Consider the following 12,857-nt stretch of genomic DNA (forward strand, 5'->3'; position numbering starts at 1 on the left):
ATGATTTCTAAGGAGAAAAGCCGATCGAGAAATTAAGGATTCATCGTATTTGCAGTCATAAAATATAATTAACGAGCCGTTTGAGTTGTCTACACATATTTAAAGCTGGAATATAATATACGACGTTTGCAAATACTGTACTTAAGGCTAACTCTGCCCGAAAGATTTATTTTCACTCTAAAACTAAGCACAAAGATCGAACTGTAATCTTTCGAGTCGGAATTAACGATAGCAATAATCACCTGTGATCAATTAAGTACTAGATCATAATTCTCGGACATGAGTTATTTAAATAATTAATTACAGAAGGAGAATGGTGATGGATTGGATCATAATAATATCATCGACAAAGTGTATTTATTCTCAGAAATGATGAAAGTACTCGTCAAAATAGTGTCAAGGAACATGTTGCATGGGGTAACGAGTAAAGGGGGTCGTGTAGGATGGCCATCTATCGTACTGTACAAGTTTTCACATTTCATATAAACACACTCAAAGTATATCTTTATGCTTCTTTGCTGTCCAAGTCAGACAAATTTCCATAATCGTGTTAATTAGTAGCCGTTGTCCATTCTCGCAACTGCTTATTCCTTTAACGGTTAACGAAACCATCGCAGAAAACTGCGAATTTCGGTAACAGCGAATTACACAGGATGTTGTACATTTAAGTAAATGTATCATGACTCCTAAATGGCACGTCGTCACTTGGTTTGATTGAACTTTTCTTTCGTTGGCCGCCTGTTCGACTGAGTCGAAACGGCGAGTAAATTTTCTTCGAACGTATCTACTGTGAAGTCCTGTTCTTTCAATAACTTCGGTATTATCCTACTCATTTGGCTATTTTGCCTAATAACACCGGCGGGATTTCTAGACAGCGACAGAATGCCATTTCGTACGTGCGACTTTCGTTTTTGCCCTTGCAATCGCTTCAAAACGACAGGTTGCGTTGACGAAGAGTGTGGGAGGGGATGTGGAGGGATTTTTGGCGGTGGTAACCGAGCTGGTGGAACATGAGGTAACCTTCCAGCGGGTGTTCTGGACGGACATGGTGGCGGAAAACCTGGAATAGGGAATGCGAAACCTGGTCGAGGTGGCGGTGGACACATGGCTGGTCGCAGTGGCGGTCTGTACCTGAATGACCTCGGTCCGTACATAGACGAAGGACCTGGTGGCGGTGGTACCAGCGGCATGCCAGGTGGAGGTAGCATAGGACGAAAGCCTACTGGCGGACCGCCAAAACCGAAATGTGGCAACGAAAATGGACCGTCTTTTGTGAAACCGCGTCGCGGTGCTACGAGACCTGGCGGCCCCATCGTATATGGTTGGATTGGATGTGGAAGCCAATCCCTCGGTCGCGCTTTGATTTTACCCGGTTTGCTTTTCTCGCGTGGTATTCTCTGCAACGCGTTTATATAGTTTTTACGCTCGATCTGATAGCCACGAGCCTCTTCGAATGCTGAAACAAATACGTAAAATGCGCTTGTGTAACAGGTATAGAAACAAACGGGAGGAGCTAAATTTCAATAAAGATATGAATTTTAGAAAGGAATTTTTCTTTAACCTATGGAAATGCATTTTCACGTGTATCTATTGCAACGTAGTTGATCTTATTCGATGCGTTCAATATAGATAGAATTATAATCTGTCGTTATTAGACTGCGAATATTTATGCACTTGTGGGAGATTAGAATGTGTACGAATCCATGGTGTGCGCATGATATACAAAACTAGGCACAGTATTCATCAAAGTAAAGTATTCATTATAACATTTAGTAGGTATTTAGTTTCTATGTAATTATGTTTATAAAACTATGAATTTTGTAACTTATGGTTCACTTACCTTTTAAACAGGTATCGACTTCCCAACCTAATTGCTGTACAAGATACCTGTAACAAAACAAATGAATTTATGTACATCGTTAGTTTTATCAATTTAATTGCAAATTAATAACGTATTGATTTTGTAAAATCTGATGTGTGTGTGTGTATATACATAATCTTTCAACATGTAAAACATATCTGAGATAATCTTTGATAACCACACATTGCTTAATATAATATACTAACCTACAAATAAGATATCCCGAACGGTTTACGCCATGAGTGCAATGAACTCCCACAATATCGTCTGGAACAAAAGAACAAAGCAGCAATCTTCAATTTGCATTCAAGTACACATTAGCATTGTACATAGAAATATCGCGGATAATTTAAAAGATACAAAATTTTACTTTTAAGATGCTCTTCAGTCAAAAATATACTACAAATAGTCATTGCTATAATCATTATATTAATATTTCGACTAAATTCTTTTCATTTAAATATTTTCAAAATAACTAATTTTTCAATAACATGAAGTTATATATAACGATTGATGTTTAGCGCTCGTGGCACGATGGTGTGCCGACTATAAAATATCACTTTCGAAGGATCAACCTTTTGGTGATATACGAAAACCGCTTTGTTCTCGATTACATTATAAAGCAAAACTATAAGATGCAGATGTACTTGCAAACTGTGAAAATCGTGTGCAAGAAATCTTCGCAAACTGTTACCAGAGAAATCTTATGAAACTCACTCGAGGAAACTGAATGTTTGGACGTCCCTTTATACTAACTAACGAAATATAGCCAATTTACTTAATTGGTTAATCAGTGCCTATCGTATCCCTCTGCACGACTCTATCTAACCCTGGAGCACTCCCCATCAAGCTGGTCCAAGTTAAAGGTCCAGCGGCGCGAATTAGGCCCAAAAAGCAATTTCGTTTGCTGATTGTCAATGTGTTTAAGTACTGAGCTACAGGTTTATGACACGTCATTACTATTAAGAGTGTAGAGGCGAAAGCTTAATAACTCATCTGGCCCGCAGATGTGCAATTCCGCGAGCACAGAGTAATTTCTAAGCTTCAACCTTTTAAGCAAAAAGATTGAACCACGATAGATCTGAAATCTATAGTAAAAATAGCAATTATGCGTCTGTCTGTGTCATAAATCCGAGAAATCGAAGCAATACTTAACACCCGACTCAATAATGATATTTAAACCAAAGAACCATAATAAATTCACAGAATAATATGTTCGTGTTGAGATATTAATATATAAGAATAACTGGCGACGTGCATTCAAAGGTGTTAACTGTAAAAGATATTTTCGAGGGTTCGGTGGGTTAATGACGTAAGAAAAGGATACTAAAAAGATGTACTCGCGCGAAGCAAGTCCAATAAGAGGAGCATACGTAAGGCGAGACGTACGATTCCACGGGTCATCAATTTAGCCCAGAGCACAGGGTCGGCACCTCCTCAGGCTCAGCAAGGGGCTGATTATAATATTACCGCAAATTACCGGTAAAATCTGCGACGAATACACGACGATTCGTGACTCGACTCGGCGCTTTCACGTAAGGGCCACAACACTGATGAAAGTAGCCGCGTAATAACGATCGCCACAACCCTATCGCCTCTTTTCTCCTTCAATTTCATCCTCCGTATTTCCCTTTTCCGCATGAGCTGTAGATAAGTACCGAGCACTTTAGAGCCACTTCGTACCTCTTTACCTCGGGTTACACTGGGAATTAAGTGGCCATCGAAGATCATGCGATATGTTGTTTGACCTTGGCGAGCTTCTTAAAAGGATCGTTCGCAGAAACGCGATGCGATTTATACGCGGAGCGGAGAGTTTGATATTTTAGCACTACTATGCAATATACCGGTGAGTTTAACAGCAAGCTATGGAAAATTATATCTTCGATGTTCGCAAGAAATGTAAAAATCACAATGCGCCCTTGAATATCTTGATATGGCATTCTCAGCACTGAGAATAGTGAAAATACCGAAATATACGCTCCGTTCGCAAGAATTTGACTTACAGTAAATAAGATAAACGCAACAGATCATTACGGTCTTAGTAAAACTTGTGTTCCGTATTGAATCGTTAATTTAAAATTATAATAAACTTGATATGTCTCATTTGGCACGTTTTAGTACGAAGAAATTTATACATGCTACATTCACAAATTCGTTTATCCGTTAATAAATCAATAGCTTGTTAGAGTTATTAATAATGTACAATGCTGCGCATACATGGCATGAAGAATGAAAATGTTAACGTATAATATTATACAATCGTACATCAATGATTCATTTAAAAAATATGTCCGATGAAAAGATATTTAATAATCCGTGAGAAGAGATTGAGAAACGAAGACAGGCGTATTTAATTCAAAAGAACGCGGACATACAGAAGTAATTCAAGGTTGCCTGTTTTGTACGTGGAGAACGAGCAAGGCTGACTTATACCACATTCCTATCTATCACAGGGTCATCTCGTTTTTGCATACGAAGAAACATATGTTGCGCAGAAGACAGGAATATTCTCAGAACACGTCGGCATCTAATGTAAATCTGGAGCGTGCACCCCTGCGGAGCTCCGACATACTAAGTCTGGTAAATAAGCCGATCTTCAGAGAGATTGCCAAAGACCTACGACCTTTCCTGATGCGCTGTATTGATTTTCACAGATGATTAAATATCCAGTAATACATCTTTTCCTTCGGTAATATCAAAACTATGACATAGTAATTAATATCTTTTAAGTGTACGCTCTCCTTCTAACGTGTTCAATCTATTGTTACCCGTGGTTGATGATAATAGTTCATGTTTCTGTTGCTTAGATGTTTCTCAAACGTAACCTTGATTATCAGTATTAATTGAAATCACGTTGGTCAAGCGATCAATCTTCCTACGTAAACGAATGGTTATGGTTCTACCCAAGGAGTGGTCATTCATTATGCGATATTACATCAATCAGTCAAAACAAATGGCATAGCTAAAAATTACATTCTCAAGATTATTCCTTTTCCTTCTTTAGATCGTCTCTGATTATCGTTGGGTTATGTTCGAATCGTCGAACAATATCTTCGATATGGAAATAATATCTTCCCAAGACCAGAAAGGTCTTTCATTTCTCTAAAACGTAAGAAAGAAATTCAATGTAAATCCAATCCATGTTTCTATTCACCTTAGTGGCGGACGAGTAGGAACCAGGGATAGAGAACAGTTATGATATCGATTTCGGTTCTTAAAACAGTTATGTGCTATCTTTATTCCGAATAACTGTTACAAGGAACCGAAATTTATCCCATGTCGGTTGTACAACCGTTATTTTCTCGCTTTTATAACAATTCTAAATCGATTCTCCATTTCGTATAAGGATGCCATTCATTATTTTAAAAAAACTTAAATTTATTAATCAACAGATTAAGAGATGCTACCACTTCGTAACATGAAATATAAATGGGGTCGAGGATTATAATATAAATATAAATGGGGATATAGGATCCAAAAAAGAGCGTTTCTAAAATCATTATAAGAACAGGTAGGTACAGTAGATATTCGGAACGAATTAAAAAGTTTCATTTAATGATTGATAATAAAATCTCATGTACTCGAATTGAGAATTGTTGTCAAAACAACTTGAAGTTTAAGCGTAATTGGTCGAACAAGGTGATTGCGAAATAAAAAGAAAGGGTATATAGGCAGAAGGGTGGAGGGTACATGGTATTGCATGTCAGTCCTTGGTAAACGTTAAGGTTGGTTTTCGGGCTACTAGAGTAGTCGCGAAGTACGACCCGAAGCGACGTGGTTAATGTGGCAATATGATATATAAGCGGGAGGTATGTCGGCTCAAATAGCCTCTGGTAGAAAGGGACCATGGGTTCCCCTTTCGTGTTCCTGCATCTTCTAGTAAGAGCGTAAACTCTTCTGAAAATATATGTAAGAGCCGCTGAAACGGGGAAGGACTTTAACGTCCAGTCGTGCGCGTACATAAACATGAAAATATCGTCGATACATACAGAGAACGCGACGGCTTTTCGGCCAGCCGATTACTGCCGTCTTAAATCAATCGAACGATCGAACTTCTCGAATGTGCCTCGTATCGCTGGCTCTACACACGAACTATACACGTGGAGCATCGCAAACGCGTATAAACGTGCACCTATACACATAGATGATTCGTCGAGAGTGCTACATGACACGCAGGATGGATGCAAGACGATTAACGACATCTTATGTTCCGCGGCCAATAAATCACTAGCCACTGTAAATGGACTCGGCTTACTTATCTCTCACCTTGCGTACCTTCGTGAAATGCCGCTGCCAGAGAAATTATAATAACGTACTCTCACGGCACGTACGACCGCGCCAGTATCGCTAACTGCCTAGATATTATATAGGCTACTGTTCACACGACACCTTTAATTATACAATCGCGAAAGTTCATTGAAATGATAAATAGTAGTTACCGGTGTTTGGGCAGGCAAAATAAACTCGCGAGAAAATGTAGGAATCCAAAGACACGTGGTCGAATATAAATCACTGATGCTATGTTACGTCTTACGTTAAACTGGCTCAAATTACACCAGATAGAAATAAAATCCACTAGATGGAGTTGTTTACGTAACAGTGCAAGAAGCAGTGCTGCGAAGAATTATGAAATCCCTACGAGATCTAAATCCACAATTCATATAGGTAGAATGCAAGAAATGTACGTATTGTTCTGTGTGATTATTCATTGATTGGTTAAAATTCTGGCTTTCTGATAGTAAATTCATCTTACAGTTAATACGACATTTTGCACTAGCTTTGAAGATTGGATTTTATATTTAATCTCCTAATATAGCACTGCCTAACGCTTCCGAATATAGCAACGATAAACCTTGATCTTGATTAACGCGTAATATTAATAACATCATCATGCAATTTAGGTATGTCTATTCTTTATAAATACACCTTTATAGTAGGTGTGTAAACAGTTATATATATATGTGTGTGTGATATATATATAACGTCGATGTGATATATATATATATATATATATATATCACATCGACGTTAATAAGTTATGACAGTACATTACAATAATACAAGATGTTATCTAAATACACGCGATAAACTTTGAAAATTGAGGTACATAAGTTATAAATTATTTATGAAATCATTTACATATTTACTGATTCTTTCTCGATATTAATCTTCTCGTATAAATATTAATAAAAAGTTTTGTTACGTATTACAACCTTCTAATATAAATTATTTTCAACGCTTCTAATGCAGATCTAACATACAATGTTACCGCGTTATAAAAGAAAATATCCGCGATTATTATTATCAATCTGAATGTAAAAACGAGAGTATTTATATTTATGTTAGGGAAATTAACTGTACATTGGAAATTACATTAAAATAAATTGCGGAAAAAGATACAAATGAACGTTTCAGAAGCCCGTAATAATGAGGAAATATATCGAAATTGCAATTAAGAGTTTCTTCTTTTACACTGTGGCGTGTCAATAGGATAATGGGCGTTGGATGGAAGGTATTGATAAATGCTAAGTGACGGTCAATGGATGGTCGATGCAGCGGCGTCTTCGCTTTGGAATGTGTTTCGACACGTTTTTCAGTCAGCTCTCTTCCGAGTTTCGCTTCTTCGATTTGTAAGCTTTCCACGAACATTTTAAGCACTATAAACAGTATTCATTATTAACATGTACATCTTTTTTCGAATATTACACGAAGAAAAAATAAAATAACTTAAAAAAAAAAAATGTTACCTGATGTTTCTATTTTATATTGTGTATAATTCTATAAGTAACACATAAGTTAATCTTTCTTATAATGTAACCTTGTAATTTTTATCCCATGATCTACTTATATAATTTAAAGATATTCCTTATTCTTTCACTAATATCAAAAATCGAGGTCTTCTAGAATATTTTTATTATTTTTATGTTTTTTATACTATTATCTAATATAAAATAGAATTCAAATTTTATACTGTTATTCACACAATATAAAACTATCATAATATATTTAACAGCATAATATTATCCATGTAAAATTGTCACAATTCTGTCACATTGTTCATTGATCTTGTCCGTCTCGTGTATATAAGTACCAGCTCGAGAATGGTTTGGAAGAAGAAAAACAGAGATGGAATAGAAAGGAAAAAAGAGAACGGAAAGGTCCAAGGAGGATGAGAAGCGAATGAAAGAAAGAGGAAGGAGAAATGCCAAAGGAAAGTTTCTGTTCTACCGGTTGATAAACGGCGGCAGATAATTAACAACGCCCTGGTATACGTGGCTGTGCGTGGGCGATCCACTGCTTCACAAACTCTGTCCAGATTCGTAGCGTGATCACCGTCGTCATTCTCATTTTTCCTGGGAATCGTTTCTTTTTTCCCAGCCGCAGAAGCCAAACTGCATTTTACAGTTAAAATAACCGTACGAATGTTTCAGGTTCATTTTGATGGACTTAACCTTTACCAACATAGGAACACGATGATTTACTTAGTATCTTCGATAAACTATTTGTTGAGATAATATGTAAAGTACGTAAATTATTTCTATAAATCACTGAGTCTAGATTGCGTTATATAAATTGCTACGTTTTAAATCGATGCATACATTACTTTCACATCGCAATACGTAATATTATAAAAGCCATGCAACACTCTTGTCCAGACATACATATTTTGTAACTACTTTCATCTTATTGTCATTATCGGTAATTGACATCAGAAATTAGTTACATTGTTATACAGTGTAAGTGTGTATTTTCAGTATTCTATAATGTGTAATTACAAGTTTAATTTAAAATCTGAATTTAATCTGATTAATAGTAAAACCATTTTGTATTATATTCCTTTTTTCATAATAGAAAATCAATCAACGACAAACAATTTCCAATAAAGAAATGTAATTTAAGAATTTTAGTAATTTAATTTGTTGTCGATATTTCCTGGAAAATTTTTCAGAATGAAAATTTATTTCACATTGTTCAGAAGGAGATATTTTAATCCTTTGTAGTTAAGAAAATTGAAGCATTTTTCGAATAAAGAGTTGAGAGAAGATATTTGGAATGTAGAATATTAGAATAATAGTAGACAAGATTGATGATATTACAAGTAGAATATACAGAGCCAGTATGATGTAATGCAGACTCACCTTCACCACAAGCTGACATAAAATCATCCATCGTTTTAAAGAATCTGAAAGGAAAAAGAACACATATATTTACCTTTGGAAAATCAAAAAGACGCGTATTCCGAATTTAATAAAATTTTGATTACGAGAAAGAAATGAAACAATGTAATGTAATTTTTTCTCCCAAAGAATTTTATCAATTTTCATCATATTTTAATATTTCTTTTACGATTATTCTTGAAAAATTATTAGAAAACTTAGAAAATTCTAGATACGTGTTTGACTTGCAAAGAATTTTTCTTACGATTACTGTTACCATATAGCTGCAATTATTATCTCATTATATTGCAGCCTGTGACTAACAAGTTGTTTTTGAACGTAAGTCGCATTACGTCAATTTATATATATTAATGAAAGTTACTTGAAAGAACGTAAATTATTAAAAATTAATGTAGATACTATATAGTATCTACACTACATGTATTCTTATAACTTTTATACATTGTACCTATTAGATAATAAATTGTAACGACAAATTATGAATATATTGATTATTTGAAATAAGTATACAAATGGAGTTTACACTTACGATAAATGTATTTCAACAATTTATATTGTAACATAAATTAATGTTATAATGACATGAAAACGACATGAATCATCGTCCCTGCAATTTTGATTAATCTACTTATCGTAAATTGTAACGTAGCATGATAGGGGGAAATTTTATAAAAGTTTGCGGATGTTTCTCATGCATAGAGTGTGTAATAAGAACATGAGGAGGAGGGCAAAGCGAGCGGCGTCCTTCCCTATACTTTCGCGTTACTGATAATTTTTCAAAATAACTACAAATAGCGATCGAATTTCCATGGTGTTGATAAAAAAATAATCAGCTAAATCAATATTCAAATATGGTAACCGGTCTGGAGAAGTGACAGTGTAATAACTGTGTAATAGGCATGCAGAGACTCCGTAGCAAACGAACGAATATGGTAATGAAGCTTAAGAGCGTGAATGTTACACACCTTGAATTGCAACGAATACGCCAAGAATGGGAATCCACGTGTCGGGAAAACATTAACAAATGGAAAAATTGATTACGGTTTATATGATCAAAATCTTATCATATTATATTGTGTTCTTTAAGCATAACGTCGATATCGTCAAATTGAAAATTTAATTTATAACCAATAAAATAAATTTTCATCTTTCTTGATAATACATGAGATGTAACAAAACACATATCGATTATTAAATAATTTCATTTAATCGTTAAAATATAAGGAAGTTTATAATGTGTTTTCTTTCTCCTTCGTTTAAGCTATCACCGATTTAATTCAATTCGTTAATCATAGACTAATTTATGCTTAAAGTTAATAAAGAATGCAAAATAATAAATTTTTCCTTTGTCATTATACGATTTCTGTAGATTCATTGAACGGTTCTTTCTTATAACGCACAGCAAAGGAAATACTAGAGAGGAAAGATACGAAAGGAAGATGAGAAAAAGATCTCTGAAACTTTGCAGATTCGAAGATAGGATACCGCTTGTAATAATTCATTGGGCGGAGTCGTGCGTCGCCATCCCTTTTTTGTCTGTCCGGTTAAAAAAGGAGAGAACGGGAAAGGGAGGTCTTATTAACGGATTAAGCCTACTTCGGCTACTCGATAAATTATCGCAAGGTGTTCATTCCCCTTATACATTCCGTTGAGATTCCAGAAACATTCCGAACGCGCTCGGAGATATCTCGACTTTTGCTTCTGCTCCCTCCAGCCTGATATTAATACGACTTTAATTTCTCATCTCGCTATTACGCACGCTTGCATTTCAGTTACGACATTTACGCTGAAATCTTTGCATCTTCGATTAAATGGTATCTTAAATTGGCCAGCTCGTTCAAGTAATTCGTAATATTGCTGGATAAATCGCACGAAACGACGTTTATGGTGGAAGTAGTCGCTATTAAAATTATCCGTATGAAGCATCTACGCAGCTGCTTAATTTTATATGCACGTTTTATATAAATAAAGATAACTGTTAAATTTCTTTCGTTACAAATAGAAATCCTCGTGAAGCATTAAGGGTCAGCGTTGCTGATGTTAACGCAACAATTCACACTCAAATTTCGAAGTTTTCCAATCTTCAAATTCTTCGATCTTCGAATCTACAAATATGTTATTACGTAATAATGTTACGTTCGCGTGCTTTTTACACTTTATTCCACTGCCTAGTTCTCTGTGGATTGAAGAATAATGTGTTGGAGGAAGACTTTGTTCGATTAACCTTTAGTAGAAGTAGTTTTATTTTGTATCCATTTAGTGTATCTTTATTAATAAATTCACCAACAAAAGAAACGAAAACTGTTCTGATAAGCGTGAAATCGTTTCGATTTCTCCTCCTAAATATATCTACGATGAGGTTGGTTCCACGAAAAGTTATTACTCGTCATTGTGTGAGAATAGGGTGGCCCAATAGTGCTTCTCTATAGAGGCTTAATAGGACCGTTTTAGTGCCTCTGGTCCCTTTTACCTTTAACGTGGACTTCCTATAACACCGATTAGACTAACACGATTACAAATGGTAACTCATTCACCGACTTACCGACTGCTTTCCATCGTCGTTCAGTATCGATACGTTATAAGAATAGGGATACGCGCGTAACTTATTACGTATCCTCAAATCTAATGGTTACCTGCTAATAGACGAGAATTTTTCAAACTGAACTGATGGATGATCGTATACGACATAACTGATTAAAAAAACATGCATTACAATTAATTTAAAGGATGCATTATTAGAATATATTAAATATTTATAAACATATAAAAACACTATAAATACTGTATGCTACCAAAAATATTCTTAATATATTATACAATACATTATAATAAGAAAAATATTAGTAGAATACATGTACGATCCAAAATGTTATTAACAAAAGCACAAAGAATAATTTCTAAGCATCAAAGTCTTTTAACGTTCTTAATTATTATATGCTGACAATGCATTATCGTGTTATATCTGTGTAACAATAGGATGGCTACTACTAAAAATGTGTAAACACATATTTACGATCGATGAATGATACGACAACTTTACAAATGTTTTGATATAACATGAAAGTAGATTCTTTCATTAATGTATCGTATGCAAGTTAATTTACCAAGTATTTCAGTATATTGATAGAAACTAACTCAGACGATAAAAGACGTTAAATATAATTCACTCATGTAAACAGATAAATTCAGATTATTATTTCAATATACGAATTCCACGAGTTCTTTAACGCCCGCGTTAACGGAATAACTGAATAAAAAGCCTGTTTATTTCTACGAATCGTAGTTCCTTAACGAGCACATGCGATAAATAGCGGCAATTAGCGTGAAATATACATGCAATATAGCTTCTTTTTACATAAACTAATTATCAATTAAATTATACGATACTAGAAAGATCTAATTGCATTTTGCAATATCTTACATAGTATTGATTTGTTTCTTCTCTCTCCTTCTCTCTCTCTCTCTCTTTCTCAGGTATTATAATTTTTAAATTAAAAACTCAAATTTTTAGACTGCTTGAAACGATATTTGGATGAAAAATCCTAATTGTTCGATTGGTTAAAACAATTTTTAGATTTAAATTTATGTCCCATAATATTTCAAGTAGGCACTACACGTTCTTCCGCGTCGAGATAGCCGAACCTCGAGAAGACACATCTATCAGAAAAGAGATAGTACCCCCTGAGAATGAAATATCGAAAAATGGCTGCCGGAGATCCGCGCACCGTGGCGCCGGCGGTATGTGAAAAATGACGAGCGTTAAATTAATTTGACTTCGAATTTGAATTACAGATTCGACGTGGACGTGGAGGTGTCTG

At 35.0% G+C, this 12,857-nt stretch overlaps 1 protein-coding gene across 1 annotated transcript in view; it reads right to left on the reverse strand.

The window, feature by feature from the left end:
- Positions 1-340: 340 nt before the first annotated feature.
- Positions 341-12,857, reverse strand: part of LOC132910680 (RNA/RNP complex-1-interacting phosphatase) — a 44,489-nt gene continuing 31,972 nt past the window's right edge. The window contains exons 6-9 of the mRNA XM_060966547.1: positions 9,001-9,044; positions 2,068-2,128; positions 1,841-1,887; positions 341-1,456 (exon numbers count right to left, since the gene is read on the reverse strand). Of these exons, the coding sequence (XP_060822530.1) occupies positions 702-1,456; positions 1,841-1,887; positions 2,068-2,128; positions 9,001-9,044 (907 nt within the window). The 3' untranslated portion in view covers positions 341-701. The remainder of the gene's footprint in view (positions 1,457-1,840; positions 1,888-2,067; positions 2,129-9,000; positions 9,045-12,857) is intronic.

Source organism: Bombus pascuorum, chromosome 9 (genome assembly GCF_905332965.1).
Source record: "Bombus pascuorum chromosome 9, iyBomPasc1.1, whole genome shotgun sequence".
NCBI classification, from domain to species: domain Eukaryota; kingdom Metazoa; phylum Arthropoda; class Insecta; order Hymenoptera; family Apidae; genus Bombus; species Bombus pascuorum.